The 18,856-nt window shown below is 34.9% G+C and overlaps 1 protein-coding gene across 3 annotated transcripts in view; it reads right to left on the bottom strand.

Moving 5' to 3' along the window:
* LOC106871081 (pyridoxine-5'-phosphate oxidase) overlaps positions 1-18,856 on the bottom strand; it is a 30,186-nt gene extending 11,330 nt beyond the window's left edge. For 2 of the 3 annotated variants that reach the window (XM_052968883.2, XM_014917355.3), the window contains exons 1-4: positions 14,464-14,971; positions 10,009-10,032; positions 8,248-8,404; positions 4,068-4,167 (exon numbers count right to left, since the gene is read on the bottom strand). In XM_052968883.2, coding sequence (XP_052824843.1) covers positions 4,068-4,167; positions 8,248-8,404; positions 10,009-10,032; positions 14,464-14,827 — 645 coding nt within the window. In that variant the 5' untranslated portion in view covers positions 14,828-14,971. Of the gene's footprint in view, positions 1-4,067; positions 4,168-8,247; positions 8,405-10,008; positions 10,033-14,463; positions 14,972-18,830 lie in introns of those variants that run through there. The other variant, XM_014917358.3, reaches the window with a different exon arrangement.

The following is an 18,856-nucleotide window of genomic DNA, read 5'->3' on the forward strand; positions in this document are numbered from 1 at the left end:
CAACTGCTGTACTCTAAGTTCATATTCCACCATGATCAACTTCATTTTCATCCTTCCAGGAGTTAATCAATAAAAATAAGGCACAAGAGTGGCTGTGTGGTAAGTAGTTTGCTTACCAACCACATGGTTCCGGGTTCAGTCCCACTGTGTGGCACCTTGGGCAAGTGTCTTCTACCTTGGGCCGACTAAAGCCTTGTGAGTGGATTTGGTAGACGGAAACTGAAAGAAGCCTGTCGTATATATGTATATATACATATATGTTTGTGTACCTGTGCTTGTGCCCCCCCCCCCCATATCGCTTGACAACCGATGCTGGTGTGTTTACATCTCCGCAACTTAGTGGCTCGGCAAAAGAGACCAATAGAATAAGTACTAGGCTTACAAAGAATAAGTCCTGAGGTCGATTTGCTCGACTAAAGGCGGTGCTCCAGCATGGCTGTAGTCAAATGACTGAAACAAGTAAAAGAGAGTTGTCATATACTTGAATCAGTTCAGTTGACATCACCATCTTCTATGAATTTGCAGCCTCATATAAATATATAAAATAGAGATAAGTATTCACTGTTTCAGCTGCCTTGGGGTGATTCATATTTCCCTCAGAAAAAAAAAGGACAAATTATAACTTAGTTAAAACTTAGTTAATATTTATTAGAAATCTTTACTAAGGAAAAAAAATAACTCTCAAAATCTTAGATATATAAGAACTTTTGTTTGATAAAAAGAGCTAAACCCATTGAGATCAAGGCAAAAAAATAATGCTTCGTTACTGCTTAGATAGGCCAATATGGATAATGCTCAATTTGGACTTTTGCCATTTAATAATAATAGGGAAACATGGTAGATGACTGCAGTTCTAGGCATAAAGTGTTGGGTTAAGGTAGAGGTTTGTGGGTGAAATATAGTACAGATAACAAGGAAAAGACGTGGGAAACTAAGTATACTTGAGTACAAGTGGCATAGAGTTCAACTATATACTTTCTCTATAATGACATTGCATATTTAATATCCACGATTTAGATTTGTTATCTATGCTTATCTGCCTACTTTCTCCATTACTACATGCTTAAAAACAAATTTAAACTGGTTATCTGGGTTTTGCTACTTATTAGCCTTCTTAATGGCTACATTCTGTATTTAGTAACCACATCATGGCTCTGATAACTTTGTATTCAGAGACATCATTTCTGATCATTGTAGCTTGATGACACTGAAGCTACAAAGAAAATAAAACTAATTTTCTGTATTTTATGTTCTACCTAACCAGTTACATAATAAAGAGTCAATCTTTATTGCATTTCCCCACCACCATCACACACATACAAATACTCGCGCGCGCACACACACACTGAAGTTCAAATCAATTTTAATTTCAGAGTTATCTCCCTTAGTTAATTACAATTTTTTTTTTTTTTAGGGTAATTTAATACGGTGAGTCAGCAGAACTGTTTGCCTGCTTAGCAGCATTTCGTCCATTTTTACGTTTTGAGTTAAAATTCCACCGAAGTCGACTTTGCCTATCGTCTTTACGAGTCGATAAAATAAGTACTAGTTGAGCACCCCCTCCACAGAAGTTGCTAGCCTTGTGCCTAAATTTGAAATCATTATGAATATAATTACGATTGATGAAAAAATGGAGGTGAAAGCAGGTACTCACTACATTAGAGATATTAGTCCTTCATTGAAGTAAGCGAATTTAAATTTTCATACTTCTTAATTCAAATAAGCTAATTTATATTTTCATTCTTCCACATTCTTCCAAAATGTCAGTTAGCTAAGCTTCAATAAATAGGAGATGCAATGTGATTTCTTGAGATACAAAACTGAATGGAGTTAACTTGAGAACTCTAAGGTCAAATACTATAAAAGAATTTAATTTTCAATTTATTGGCAACAATTTTTCTCTATCGATGTAGTGGTAATGGTACTTGAGCAATGAATTTAGTGAACTTGAAAAATGAGTTAGGTTTATGCATTGGATTTGATGTTCAATGTTAATTTGTTTGTGAAACAGCACAAGCAAGTTAATAAGGTAGATGGAAATTAAAAGCAACAGTCAATATATGCAGAATAGTCAGCTGCACTAGTATAGGTGCATAATCCCAGTTGGGTGAAGAAAAAAATGTTAAGATGTAATGATGAAGGACAGCCATGACAAAAGAAGCACAAAAAAACCCCTAAGAAGAGGTGATAAAGTTAGATCTTAAGATGCTAGTGCTAACAGATTAAATAAAGTAGGAGAGAAAAGTGTAGTGAACCACTACACTTTGTAAAGTGAGTGGCAATAAAAAGAGCATCCAGCTACAGAAACCAAATCAAAAGGACATGTATAAGCACCAGACTATGAGAGCAACAACTCCCAATAAAAAAGAACTTTGACCATGAAGACCCACCAACCGATGCCAGTATGAAGAGCAGGCATAAAATGATGACAATGGTGATGATAACAGTGATTTTATAACAAAGATTAGTCACATTTCTAGTGGAATGTTTACAGGTCTAACTTGTAGTGACAAATAGGTTAATCATATACAACTGCATTTTTAGGCATCTTTGAATTTAATTTTATATTTGCAATTTTATTGTACATGCACGTTATATTCACAAAGGCAGAGAAATCTTAGCATATGCTGTTAGTAAGACCGTAAAGGGAAAACTATTTCTTAATAGGGGAATGTAGGAGAAAGTAATTAAAAACAAATTGGTGCTAGTAAAGTATGTGGTCTACAACGGTATCAAACAGGGTCATCTACCTTATTTTTCAGATATTTCCAGATATTTCAGAGATAAAACACTTCTTTGTGGTGTCTGGTTTGTTAAAGATGTTGGCTGTTTATGTCTATTTTGTAAATACAGATACATGATTTTGTGTGTGTGTGAGAGAGAGAGAGAGAGAGGGAGAGAGTGTGTGTGTGAGAGAGAGAGAGAGAGAGAGGGAGAGAGTGTGTGTGTGAGAGAGAGAGAGAGAGAGAGAGGGAGAGAGTGTGTATGCGTGTGTGCATGTGTGCTTGTGTGTGTGCATGTGTGTGTGTATGCGTGTGTGCGCATGCGTGCATTTGTGTGTGTGTGTGTGTGTGTGTGTGTGTGTGTGTGTATGTGCGTAGCATCTCTGGAATAAGCAGTTTGATTTCTGTTTTTTATATAGGGATTCTCTGAGACATGAATTCATTCTAAAAGTTTCCCAAGAATAAAAAGGTTGGGAAACACTGGTGCACAGGTGCCAGAGTGTAATCAAATTTATCAAGGCAATCTAAAGCAAGTAGAATGCAGCCCAGGGACTCAATGCAATAGCCATAGTACTAAAGACTGCACTGTTGATAATGCTTAATAATCCAAGCTCTTAACCATAATTTGCAAAATCTTTTTTAAAACATATTAAAAAGAATCAACCTAAAAAATTTTCAAAAGTTCAATTAATAAATTAATTTAAAATGAAGTGTTGTATATCGTTTTTACCAAAATTTGCTGATTTTTCCTGTTTACTCATGTATAATGTTGTACATTTACTTCGTAATTCTCTCATTATTACTTCAACAAATACAATTAAGATTGCCCTTCACAGAGGAGATCTAATAAGACAGAAATATAACTGAAGTTGTCTCCCATATTTGCTGGAATTATTAAAATATCAGTCACTGCACTAATGTTGTCTTTCTTCACCACATAAGTGTTTCTGTTTAGGTATTAAATGTTGTTTACATTAAATGTTAGTATAAATTTAACTATTGAATCACTCACCACTGCTTCCACATTCAATTAATTAAGATTAATTAAAATTCTTTGATTGTCCTTCTTGCCTTTCTTCACCAGAACTAGCCACTAAGATAACAATTTTTGTACATCATCATACAAATAATGTTGATTAAAATTTCTTACCTTTCTACATTAAGTTTGTTAGCATCTACTTTATTATTAAATATTCATGCAGCAGGTGTTTCTGGGGACTTTCACACATATGACCAAAGAAAATATTTGGTTTAATAATTAACAATCAACAGCTTTGTTTATCTAATTTTTCTTTTGTTTTAACTGTAATGAGAAATCAAATATATAAATTTACTTATACATACTATTTCCTTAGCTTTTCGACTCTGAAAGTTGGTGTAGAAATAGAAACCTTCTGAAGTAATACCCTTCAGTAATAACATACGCACGGACGGTCTGCCTGATCTAGCAGAAAGAATGAGAGAAACAGTTAATGTTGAATACAAATTTCAAACAAGAAGAATTAATGTATGAAAAGGAACATAGATTTTATATTACTTAGGATTCGGATTAATATCTAGATCATAAGGAAGGTTGTTGTAATTGTTTCACCAGCTCTATATTTGTGAGATGAGGAATTTATATTATCTACAATGTTTACATTAGTCAGACTGGTGTCCTCATCTTGATTGTTGATTTCACTATGTTTCAGCTGTTATATAGCTCCAGCTTTCTTGTGTTGAACTCGGTTGTTGTATCAAAATTACGAACCTAACCATTTATTTCATCCATGGGTATACACTGTTCTCATGCTGCTCTCTGCATTTCATGACATTTTTTTTTTTTGTGAATTACCTTAGTGCCTGGGATTGAACTAAGAACCTTTAGGTGAACTGCATTAACCAGCATCTTTATCTACTACACTATGCCTGTAGGCAGTAACAGAGTAAATTTTAAAGACTTTTAAACCTAATGTCTAAGTAATCTGTTGTTGCAGTCTACCCTTTTCTTTCTTTATTATTGGCTACCATAATTATATTCATTTTTGCATATGGCCTGCTTAGCAGGTTGTTGTGTCCTAGTATATACGCTGATCCCTTAAGTTTTCTAATTTTCCAGTGGTGCTCTCTGTCTGTTATTTTGACCTTGCCCCACAGTGGTTGGCTGTCTCCATTTTCCCACACTTGATCATCTATACTTGATGTACTCCATCTCAAGCAGCTGCAGGTATACAAAGGAGAAGCATGCCACCCACTTAAAGTAAGGGTAGATGAATATTGGAAAACTGTGATACAAGGGGATATTGAAAAGTTAGATATAACCAATCACATATGGAAAAATGTCATGAAACACAGAGAGTGGAATGAGAACAGTGTACCCCTATGGAGCAAATAAAGGATTAAGTTCAAAATTTTGATACAACATCTGAGTTCAACATAGGATACCTGAAGAAGGCTGCAACATACAACAGCCAAAACATAGTGAAATCAACAATGAAGTCAAGGACATCAGTCCGATTGATATAAACAGTATACATATTATTCTAGCAGACCAATGAAAAAGTTTCTAATCTCATAGCCATGTCATCTGCTTGTTTTTTTTTTTTTGCCTTTTTCTGTGTTTTGTTTTTTGTTTTTTTTTTCATTCTCAGTGTATTGAGAACCATATTATACCACAGTGTATTCAGTTTCTTTTAAGATGAGATGATTCATCCACTTTGAATTGATGATGTTGACTGTGTGTGTGAAATTATTTTGTTCTATGAAGAAGAAGGATTAAAACTATTTATAGAATAGGTAGTGATTCACAGTGGCACTAAGTATATCCTCCACAACAAGTGTTATTACTATTATTACTATTAACAGCGCAGTGAAGTAGCAGGAGCAGGTGCACACCAATTTCATCTCTTTCTCAATTTAAATCTCACCCATGTTAATTTTATCTTTCTTACTTCCAGAATTTATAAGCATCAAGCAAATATTCCTCCTCTGCAATTTGTGGCCATGTTACAAATGCAAAAAAAAATCACTAACACTGATTTCAAATGATGGCACAAAGCTGGTAATTTCGGAGGAGAGGGAATTTGATAACATCGACCCCAGTGCTTAACTGGTACTTATTTTATCAACCACAGGATGAAAGGCAAAGTTGACCTGGGCAGAATTTGAACTCAGAATGTAAAGACAGACAAAATACAGTTGAAGTGAACATTAACTGTGTCTGCTTTACTTCTTTTTGTTAACTAATATCAAGGTTGAAAGATTCACATTTCTTGACCTTGACTAATCAGTTTATTTTTAACGCCATCAGTCTGTTTGATGTCTGGTTATTTATCATAATTTCATGATTGTAAATAACAAGTCCTATTTTTGAATCCAGACAGACACTTACCACAGGAGATTAAGTCACTCCTTCTCTTGAGAGATTTGAGGTAACACTTTGGATAAGTGTCAACAACTTCTCTAACTTATCAGGGTTAATGGTGAAGTTCAGAGTCTAGCAGAACAGGTGGAAGAATGTCACAAACATGAATGAAGACAATAGCTGTAACAGTTAGCTGCCTTAAATCATCTTAGTTGCTTTACCATTGATATCTCACTATCAAGATCCTGGGTATGATGTTAAAATTGCAACCAGTTCTCCCACTGCCACAAAGTTCAGTAGAACAGCACTACACAGGCTAGAGCTGCAGTCCCATAAGATCCTCCCCTGCATATTTCAGAGTAAGTTTGCCTACATCAGGATAGCAAGAGTAGGATTAGTAGTTGCCCAATGCTCTATTTCCATTACAAAGGGAGCTCAAGGAACACAAGTTCTTCTATTGCCCCGACTTTATGATGATGTATATTATAGTTGATTCAGTTGATTAGATCCCATCTTTCAAAAGGTGCAGCCATGTGTTAGTATGAGACAATGTTAATAATAGAGATTTTGAACATAATTATAAGGCCACAAACTTTGAGAGTGATTTAATCAATTAAATCATCTCCTAGGAATTGACTGGTACATATTTTATTGATCCTGGAGGAATCTGAATGCAGGACATAAACAGATATAACTAAATACCCCTAGGTATTTAATCCAATGCTCTACATTTTCTGTAGGTTTAGCATCATTAAATAAATAATAATAATCCTTTCCACTATAAGCACAAGGCCTGAAATTTTAGGGAAGGAAACTAGCTGATTACAATAATCAGTGCTCAATTGATACTTATTTCATCAACCCCAAAAGGATGAAAGGCAAAGCCAAGCTTGACAGAATCTGAACTCAGAATGTAAAACTGGAAGAAATGTCACTACACATTTTGTCTGATGTGCTAATAATTCTACAACCTCACTTCCTTCACTGCTTAAATAATAACAATTTCTAATATAATCCATCATAATTTTACATGTTTTTTTTCCATGCTGGCATGGATTAGGTGTGATTTCTGGTGACAGTATTCAATGGGTAGATGCCCTTCCTGATGCCAACAATTGTTTGTTTTCAGAAAGTATTTTAATTCATGTCTTCACATACTGAAGTGTCAAGCTGCCAAACTTCTTGTTTATGCAATATATAGCAATATCACTGCTGTCCAAGCAGCATTGATGTGAGGACATATGAAGACACGCACACACACACATACACACACGCAATTGTACACACACACACACACACATGCAAAAACACACGCAATTGTACACACACACACATACTCAAACTCACACATGCACGCGTGCGCACACACAGACACATATGGATTGAATTCTCCACCAGAGAATGGGTTGATATACTGGTTTGATGAGCCTACTCTGCCACACTGGATTGGCATTGCTTAGCATAGGAATGCCGTTATTTTATACTCAAACCCAGGAGTAATTAAGTTAATCACATCAACCCCAGGGCTCAGCTGGTATTTATTTTATCGATCCTGAAAGGATGAAAGGCAAAGTTGTCCTTGGTAGAATTTGAAATCAGCACATAAGGACAGACAAAATACTGTTAAACATTTTACCCAATGTACTAATGATTCTACCAGTTTGCCACCTATGTATATATGTACATATATATATATATGTACATATATATACAAATATATATCTATATATATATATATATTCACAACATGCTTCAACAGTTTCACTCACAAGACACTGGTCAATCTGAGGCTATAGTGGAAGACACTCATCCAAGATGCTATTCAGTAGAAATCAACTCCAACAATTAATTCACAGAATGACTTGCAAACAAAAGCTAAATAATCCTTTCTGTTAGAGGCGCAAGGCCTGAAATTTGGTAGAGAGGAACTAATGGATTGCACTGACCTCAGTGCTCAGCTGTTACTTATTTTATCAACCCCAAAAGGATGAAGGGCACAGTTAGCAGCATTTAAACACAGAATGCAAAGCAAAATTCATACCTACACAGCCATACCTAAATTATTTTCAACAATAAAAATAATTAACTGCAATAATATTTAATAATTAATTAATTAACTGTAATAATATTTAATAATTAATTTATTAATTGATAATATGGGAACAATAAAATATAGCTTACAGTGTTGCAGTAGCTAAAGCTATCGCATTGGTTTCAATAATTTGAGGATGGTTACTAGCTTCTTGGAACCAAGCTTGAAATTGCTTCATAGGATTCCTGGAGACCAGTTGGGACAAGTCAAAAGTGTCTTGAGAAGAACGGTAAGGTTTTCGCATATCTAAGAGGGAAACCAGATTAAGTTACGATCATTAATAGATTCCTTAGATTATTATCACAATTTAAAAAGTTAAATACCAAATTTAATTTAGTTTTCTTTTGATATGTCATAAAAACTCTACAAATTTTATGATGCAAAAAAAAAACATAGCTGTGATGTGGGAAAGTGAAACTACTTGAAACAAGAATTGAAAATGCATTAGCAAATTGTTATTGTTGTTGTTTAGCTCCATACTGAACAAGCAGACCTAATTTATGATCAAAAAATGTTCCAGTTTTTATATGTCCTTTTTGAATATTAAGATATAATCTGAGAAAGATTTAGCCAGTATTACTAGTAAGCCAAGTGACCCAAGTAGAAGTTTTTTTTGGATTTATGATAACAGAAGAGTGGAATGGTCAGGTGCTTATTGTTTGCTGTTTAGCACTCAAGCTTTTATCAAATCTGATATTGGCTCTTTTGACAAGGCTGAAAGCCAGTTTTGACATGATACAGAAATAATCAAATGGATCAACTACATCAATTAAATAATTCCCAGCAAAACTAGCAAACAAAAGCTAAATAATCCTTTCTACTATAGGCACAAGACCTAAAATTTTGTGGAGCGGGGCTAATGGATTGCATCAACCACAGTGCTCAACTAGTACATATTTTATCAGTCCTAGTGCTCAACTGGTACTTATTTTATCAACCCAAAAAGGATGATAGGCAAAGTCAGCAGCATTTGAACTCAGAATATAAAACCAGAAGAAATGGAAATGCTGCCAAGCATTCTTTGCTTCCAAATGTTAATAATATGATCAAGACTGGTGTAGAAATAATTGATTCTCTTCCATTCCCAAAAATTAAGCAGAATTGAATTTATTCAGAGGAGGAAGAGTATTGTTCATGATCTTTTTAGAGGGAAGAAATTAGAAGAAATTATCCTCAGATTGAACATCCAGTCCAAATGTTTTCAACAGATTGGATTTCACTAAAGACACCCAAGGGTCAGATAGTGGTGTTAACCCAGGTAATAGGTTAAGTCTACCACCTAACCCATTGAGTAACCTTATAAACACTAACTGATTTGTCCAGTTTACAGACAGGATCTAATATCCTACTTCCCAACTGAATACTTAGTGGATGAAAGGACCTCAGCTGTAAAAACAAAAGCTCCAATAATGCAAAAATGTCCAAATTTACAACACACTCTGCAGAGGAAAAGTAAATAATATACACAAGTCAGTTTTATACTGTATTTGACTAAAATGTTTTAACATTGACTGTGTATTTAAATTAATCCTTTAGCATTTAAACTGGCCATATCCAGCCCAAATATTCTACACATCTTATGTTCAAACTGGCCATATTTGGCCTCTCACACCTAACCTACCATACCATTTGAAAAATAAACAATCATATTACTGAAGTTTCAAAGCCACAAGATAATTCATGATTAATTCAAAATAATGAGAATAAAAGGCATTACATTAGTCAGAGTAATTTGAATGCTAAAGGGTTAAATGAATAAAGTAATAATTCAATAGAGCAATAAAACCAAGCCTATTGCTTCATTCAAATAATCTAGATGAGTAAAAAGTTATCAAAAATAAACAACTCACTTTGAATATCTTTTTGATCATCATCTGTAACAAATAAAACAAAAAATATTTATCATGAATACTTTGAATTAATGTAATTATTTTGCCAGAGGCACATTTACATCAACAATTAATTCAAATATATTTGGTGAAAAAGCAAAAGAATTTCACAAACATAAATAGATTTATAGGTGCAGGCATGGCTGTGCGGTAAAAAGCTTGCTTCCCAATCACATGGTTCCAGGTTCAGTCCCATTGCATGGCACCTTGGGCAAGTGTCTTCTACTATAACCTCAGGCCAACCAAAGCCTTGTGAGTGGATTTGGTACACAGAAACTGAAAGAATTATATAATTGACATATGCTTTCAACTCAACATCCATGAACTCAGACATCCCAAATTAAAGAAGGATTTACAACCAAAAGCAATACCATACATCTCCAAACACAACCCTCTTAACAATGAAGCCTTCGACACCATCCTTCAAAACATTCCCCTGCTAAAAAAGGACCACAGAATGAACTTAATCCTCTAAACACACACCATCATAAAAAGCAAGAGACAACCCATATCTATGAAAAATCTCCTAACACAAGCCCGAATACACTCAACAACAACACAGAAGCCATCAGTAAAAAAATGCGGAAGACCCAACTGTGGGATATGCATCAATTTAATTTAGGGGTCAGAGTTCTTCAAACAGGGACAACGTTTCACAGTGAAAAGCAATTTCCCATGTGCTTTGGAGAACCTGATATATGCACTAACCTGCTCTGGGTGTCAAGAGCAATACATAGGCCAAACAAAAAACAGTCTACGTCAAAGGATGACTCTGCACAGATTCCAGATCAAAATTCCCAAAAACAGAAAAATAGCACTCAGCCAACACATCGACATTTGCGCCAATAACAAAAATTCAAGCTTCAGAATTTTTCCCCCTCTACCAATTAAAGAGATTCTCTTTATTACAAAATACAGACCCCTTTTGAACGCATCTACAACAAATGACATATCCACCATGGCCTTAGAATAACACAAACACATGCAAATATTAAAAATGATACATTCAAGAGATGCCCAAGAATTCATTAAAAAACAGTCCCAATCACTGCTATAATCCACAACGAGCCACTTTTAGGTCACTTGACCATTTAACATCCTACTACTATCATAACACCGCATTCCTTTATTATTCTCTCTTCTCTTTCCCCTTCCTCTTCTTCGTCTTCTTCCTCTCTGCCACCTCCTTCCTTACTTTACTACTATTGCTGTTTAGAATAACACCTACGCAAATATTATAAGCAATACATTCAAAAGAGATGTCTCAAGAATTCAATCACTACTACCATTCACAACAAGTTACTTTCAGGGCACTTGACCATTTAACATCCTACTACTATCATGGCACTCCCGCATTCTCCTCCGCCTCCTTCTTTGCCAAGAATTCACAACGACCTCAAACTCACAAGAGTAAACAAGAGAGACAGAGGCAGGCAAAAACAAAGAAAATGCTCCTTGTATTTGAATACTATGCAAATATTCTTTTAAAAAACTTTTCTTTTAACTTTTACAAAATTTAATTGTTTTTCATACTTACAGTTGCAAAAGTCTCAATGACTGAAATCAGTACTGAAATGTTTTTATAAAATTATTTTAGCAATTTTTACTGTGACGACGTCTAAAAAACTTTTGAACTTTTGAACTTTTCCACTTATGTAAACCTCCTTTATTACCTTTATCATCTTTATATTTTCCTTTACTTTCCTTCACCTACTGTCTCTTCATACTCTGAATGCTCTTAATCTGTTTTCTCTAATCTGAACCTATTACTTTGTATTCTTCTCCCTCCATTTCTTTTCTCCTCTCGTTTCTTCTCTCCCTTTCACCCCATTTTCTGACCAAACACCATTCAATTTTTTTTCTCCTTGTTTTCTCCGTATTCTTTCTGTTGAAGAGCGTAGCTCGAAACGTTAAAGACTTTCTGTATTCCCGAGCGTCAAACTAATACATCCTTTTGTTGTTTACACCACCTGTCGTTGTCTGTTGTTGTTTTTTTCGTACATTCTCCCCTATATATATATATATATATATATATATATATATATATATATCATCGTCATCATCATCGTTTAACATCCGCTTTCCATGCTAGCATGGGTTGGACGATTTGACTGAGGACTGGCAAGCCAGAAGGCTGCACCAGGCTCCAATCTGATCTGGCAGAGTTTCTACAGCTGGATGCCCTTCCAAATGCCAACCACTTCGAGAGTGTAGTGAGTGCTTTTTATGTGCCACAGGCATGAAGGCCAGTCAGGCAGTACTTTAAATCCTATTTAATATTCTTATCCTTCAAATTCCAAATGCATTTACTAAGATTAGTAGAATTATATTTTCTTCTATATTTAATAATCATTCTAATGATTTAATGTGGTCCATTATTAGTTATGCACCATCGTATAATATCTAATATAATAAATGCAAAACTAATTTCTGTGTATCAGTGTGTCACACTTAGACTCCCCTCTCTCACTATTCAATGACTCCTACTATTCCTCTGGATGGGGTGGGAGTAATAGTAAGCATAGAGATGGTGAGGGAGTGGCGAAGACAGAGAGAGAGAGAGAGAGAGAAAGAGAAAGAAAAAGAGAGGGAGAGAAAGAGAGACAAAGAAATTTAGGGAGAGTTGATGATGTTTTATTAAAAGTAGTATTGTTCATAATGGCAGTGGGAGTAATATTGAAAGAGAGAGAAAGAGTGAGATGTGAGAGAAAGGGAGATGATGTACAACTTTGTTAAAAAATTTATCAAACCAGGATGACTATATATTCTGATTGTTGGAGTGCGTACAATGGGATTACTGAAATAGATGTGACACCAAAATACACTTTGGAAGAACGTAAAACGACGTTTTAAGAGTAAGATGGGGAAAATTCAACAAAAAAAAAATTATTTACTTTGTTTAAAAAAAACCCTCATACATGTTTTGCGCATTCGCGCTAGATAGTCGTTGTAGGATCGACTAGTCAAGACTAGCTAGCGCGGATGTGCAAGTGCGCGCACCGGGACCATTCTTCTTGAATAGTACCAATTTATATTAACTTTAGATCTCCTTAGTGAGTTTGCTAGAAATAATAACCAAATTTTTTCTCCAGTCAAGCATCACTATATTAAGTAGGGTTCAAAAAGAAATCTAGACTGACATGATCATGGGTGGAATGATGCTGATGACAGGTTAATTTTTATTCCATTTCAGTCAACTTTCGAAACATTGGCAAAAAACTGAATCAATTTTTCGAAAAGTGAAATGGTTAACATCTCTCTAAGAGACAAAAACAAGGAAATGTGATACAAGCAAAACCGAAGATCTACTCTTCGGTCAAGTGAAGACAGTGTCAAATATATCATTCTAAAAAGAAGACTTATTTTCATCAGCTAAACCTGATTGACTTCAATAGAAGCAACAATATTAAGTCACAGAAAATACAAAGCAAGATACGTCCGAGTCAAAGAGGGAGAAGACAAGCTAAAAATATCAGTTAAATTTCTCTCAAAGCACACTCAGCAGATTTATAATAAAAAAAATAGGACACATTAAATAAAGTGATCGTACAAACCTCTGAAAGGATAAGATGATCATGATTGGAATGCATTTTACACGAGTCTAAAGAACGGCCGATCGTTTTCAAAACATGTAATATGCAATAAAACCTAATGCATGTGAAGAGGTTTTTTTTTTTTAATGTGGCCTCAATTTGTGTCCTTGTACATTAGTAAATATTTATTTCTAATATGTAATACGAGAACACTGGTGAGGAGGGGATATAGTCAATTATATCGACTTTTGTATATAACTAGCAATTTATTTCATCAGCTCTGGAAGAGTGAAAGGCAAAGTTGACAACAGTAGAGCTTGAACTCAAAACACAAAGAGACGAAATAGTTTTGAAGGATCCAGTGAAAAAAGCACGACCATGTTTGCTATTATTAATGAATTACGGAAGAAGAAAGAAGACGTTTGCACGGAAACTGAGATGTCGTAAAAAAGATGTCGGTTTTGTTTATCGTAACAAGCCCAAGATCAGCCTTGATCATGTAGGCCTAAATTCAAACGCATAGCAGCTATGATCACCCTTTTTTTGTTTTTGTTTCTTTTTTTATATATAGAGAATTTTGAACAACATTATCAAATGAGTGCTTTTCTAAAACGGTAAGGTGTGATTTGGAAACGATTTGGTTGCTATTTCTAGCATGTAGCGCGACAATGTGAACGCTCTCGTTGGCCCGTCGAGCTAGTGCGACATCAAACATAACGCATCAAAAGCCTGTAGTTTTGTGTGTGTTATGTAAGACAAAATATATCATTCGTTTGATAACATACTGTTTACATGGTGTTTAATGTAACGACAAATTCCCACAACACACAGGTTTAGGCACATGTACACATGTATTTGTGTATATAATTATATTTCCACCTACCTTTTCTGTCCGAAAGCATTTTTTTCTGTACAGTGAAAGGGTGGAAAAGCTTACTTAATTTGGCTGTTGAAATTCGTGATCTGTTAATATAAGAAGAGTTAATAGCCAAGTCGTGATCGAAAATAATTTGAGATTGATAAAGGTTACTCGAGGTCAATTTTCTTGAACTATTTACCGTATTCAAACGAATATTTTTACTACTATTGCTGATTTCGATCGACCAGCTGGGCGTCCACAATGGCACATAAAACGCAAAGTAACACTTCCAGTTAATGTTGTGCCACTTCGAAAGATTCGAAGTAATGTTATAAGAACGAGATAACACGTTACGAAGTGCAAAGGAGACAGTCACAGAATATACCATGGTGTGATGAACTTAGTAACTGTGACACTTTTCGAAAGTTAATTGTTCCTTGTCCAAATAAGGCAAAGACACACCTACTGTTATTGTGTTCTACGCGCAAAATTAAATTTTACCAAAAGCAACAAACTTGTTTTATCTTTTAATGCAACATGAGTGTGTGCGCGCGCGAATATGTGTGTGTGTATCAGGCACATACCATCAGTAATTACTCAGGGTGGGCAGTTATGACCTTTATGTAGTAAAATAAAAAATAAGCGAAATACAGGCGTGCAACTGAGTTGAAGGCAGATTTATTTCTGCCTTTATAGCACGTAAAGAAAGCGGTGTTGTAGAGTGCATGTGTACTACAACAGTATTATACATAGCTTAAATACTGAGATTGAAAAGCAGGGGCGAATTATGATTACCTAATCTACAAAAAAATAAAATATTTTACATTTTATGCATAGTAATCAGAGTAACCTTCATAATTTGATTGAATTAGGTGCATACTTTGCCATAAAAGGAAAATGCTGCTACCGATCTATTTTATTCAAGGTAGGCACTGTTTTCTAGTATAAGCACAAGGCCTGAAATTTTGTGGGAAGGGGCAAGTCGATTACATCGGTAAACTTAGGTATTTGTCTCGAGATAGCATCTCTTATAAACGTATAGCATTAAAAACATAAATAAATGAGGAGCAGGCAAAAATCGACCCACCGCAGTGGTGACATTGCTAAATGCCCATTTCTGCCACCTTGGGTTTCGTCAGAAGCAAGTATCCACTAGAAACCATATGCTGAGACAAATCTTAACCGCCACTCATATAGAAAAAACAGTAACTAAAAAGGAACTGATATCGCAGTTGACTGGTAGGCTAAATTAAAATCCATTATGAACTATAGAAGCTATAATAGTGCAAAATAGCAATCTGTGTATTATACTTAAATTGTATACATCGTTGAGAGCCTGGTAAACTGAGGTATGCGTCTCTAGATAGCATTTCTTATAAATGTATAGTCTAAAAAATATAATCACAGAAATATATCAGCAGCAGATGAAAATTGTCTAGTAGCGGTGCTGGGATTGTTTCATCAGTAACAAGGCAGACTTAATTATAAATATGCTACAGAATACAATTTACAAAAATAAATGGACAATAACTGAAAGAAAGAAAGAAAAAAAGAACATACACAGTCTCTCAATCATACACTGCGGTTGGGAATATTAGTGTTTCCTTCTAAAAGTTTTTGAGACACCCCAAGTGTGCATTTTATCGGTCACTTATACATTATTTAATACGTCAAAGAATCTTCCAACTGCATTTCACCATTTTTGCCCAGCTAGTCCTCATTGTGATAACATATATGATGGGATGGCAAGCACTCACTCAAATGACTCCAATAAGTATTTACAGGAGGTTAATGGTACCTGTATCACACATCTATATCAATGTTGATTGCATTTTCCAAAATGGCAATACAGGTTACCATCATCTCACCTCATACACAGTTACACAGTACATGGTTCTAGAAATTATATTATGCTCCTCAATAAATTGAAGGAGATTATCGTGATTATATTATTCATTATAAACAAACATTCAAAAGAATGATTAAAACATGAAATAAGTTAACGAAAGTGTTCAATAAAAGTCTTACACAAGAGGTATACAACATTGGAAAATCTTTAATTTTCTATGAGTGTGTTCATAAAGCCCGCCACGTATAGTTGTTTAAAACCCATATATGCCCATAAAACGAAGTCTTGAAATTTCACTGTACTTAGATTAAGCTTTCACAATCTGGAAGAGAAGGACAGTATGCAACTGTTAGTTACTGAACATTTTGTATGCTCAGTCAGATGCTTCCTGGCAAGTCCATGTACAAACAAGTAGGAGCAGGTTTTGCATTGCAAAAATGCAACCACGGGTATATATAGGTTAAGCCCTGGTTAGCCTCCGTCAAGTATTCCTATGATTAAAGGCATCAAACTGTTACTTACCTATATTTTATTCCGACAATATGGTTAGGACATTACATTTTTTTTTTTTTGCTCTCATCTGAACATCATATTGACATTTTTTCTTTTATAGATTTTCAGAAGAATGCCTGGATTTTTGCATTTTTACTACCAACTAACAAAAATTGGCTGTCAAATAAGTACAACCTGAGAGTTCGACAATCAGCAGATAAAGTTCTTGGCCTATAGTCTTCCACAACATTAAAAAATTTGAAAGGTTTCAAATTTTGGCACAAGGCGAGCAGTTTTAGGGTGGAGTAGTAAGTCGATTGTATCGACCCAATAATTAACTGATACTTGTTTTATCAACTCCTCAAGACCAGCAAGTTCAAGAGAAAGAGTAAGTCGATTATATCAGCCCCAATACAATAATAATCTAATCCTTTTTACTATGAGCACAAGGCCTGAAATTTTGGGGAGAACCTAGTCAATTACATCAACCTCAGTGTGTGACTGGTACTTGTTCTTAAAGAGCAAATGGCTCCGACAGATATCAATATTTAGCGCTACTGACATTTGTGATCCTAAATGACATACATACATACACGTGCGCACACACATTAATAAAAGAAGTGACCAATAGCAGGAGAAATAATTTTATCATACCCTTTTAGTGCTTTCATTCCTCAGAATTGATCAAAAATTGTGTGTCACTGTGTATGAGATTTTGCTTTGTATACATGTGTGGGAGATGTTAGCTGTTTGCTAAAAATTATTACTCTTTAAAACGAGCAATTTATACATACATCTGGCACAAGCCAATACACTTGGAACATTCACCTGCTAAGTAGAGTGATACAATGCTCCGCCTAACAGGTTCAAATCCTAGCAAAATCACAACAAACACTTTAATATTCCCAAAGATAGATAGTTGCAGCAAAAAGTAGTAGTGAGACATGGTTATGGTATCAGAAAGGAAAGTTAAAAAGGGAGACAGAAAGTTTGTTAGTAACTGTACAAGATCAAGCATTAATGGATAAAAGCCAAGACAGACAAAAACCAAGTAGATTCCCAATGTAGGCTATGCAAATCAAAAGAGGAAAGTGTTACTCATATAGTAAGTGAATGTAACATGCTAGCACAGAAAAAATACAAGAAAATACATGTCAACCTGGGGAGAGTTGTGTAGAAAGCTAGGATTTGAACATACTGATAAATGGTATGAACATGAACCTAGTAAAGTAATAGAAAGTAAGAAATACAAGATGTGGGACTTTAACATTCAGACTGACAGAGTAATAGAAGCTAGAAGGCCTGATTCAGTAGTAGTAGTAGTAGATAAAGAGAATAGAAAGTGCCAGATATTTGACTTTACAGTTCCAAATGATGAAAAATTAATGAGAGGTATAGGAAAATGGAAGTATGAGGACTAGCTATTGAATTACAGAGTCTATGGAAAGTGCGGGTAAAATGTATCCCAGTAGTTATAGGTGCATTGGGAACTATCCCTAAAGATCTGAACAGATGGATAGAGAAAATAAACATAAAACCCAGTTTAGTACAGATGCAGAAAACAGTTATTAGGGACAGCAAGGATACTTAGGAGGATTCTTGGCATCTATGTTTACTTGCTGTAACCCAGTAAGAGGGTTCTTGGCATCTAAGGCTAATTGTTGTAGACCAATGTTAAGATTCTTTTCTTTTCCAAAAGTCTAATCTGTTAAGTGTGTATGAAAAAATAATAAGAAGAAGAAGGCATGAACAGTCAGTAGGGCTCAAAATTTTATTCATAAAGAAATAAAATAGAAAAAATTTGAAGCATTTTTTTTTTTTAGTCAAAGAAGGAAATTATCAAGAATCCTGAATAAGCCGAAACAAAAATATTTCAAAACAAATACTTGCCAGTAAGATTGATCCAAATCAAGGTGCTTGCAACACTCTCTCACACCCTAGAACAGAAAAGACTCAAGAAACACCATCATCAGAGGAAAACAACAGCAGCAATCAAGTTTGTAAAAGGAGAAAAGCCATTGAGGACAGCTAAAAAGGACAAATAACTTACTTCATGGGTCCCAATTATGAGATATG

The sequence above is a fragment of the Octopus bimaculoides genome, chromosome 1 (genome assembly GCF_046866305.1).
Source record: "Octopus bimaculoides isolate indiv1 chromosome 1, ASM4686630v1, whole genome shotgun sequence".
In the NCBI taxonomy this organism is placed as follows: Eukaryota; Metazoa; Mollusca; class Cephalopoda; order Octopoda; family Octopodidae; genus Octopus; species Octopus bimaculoides.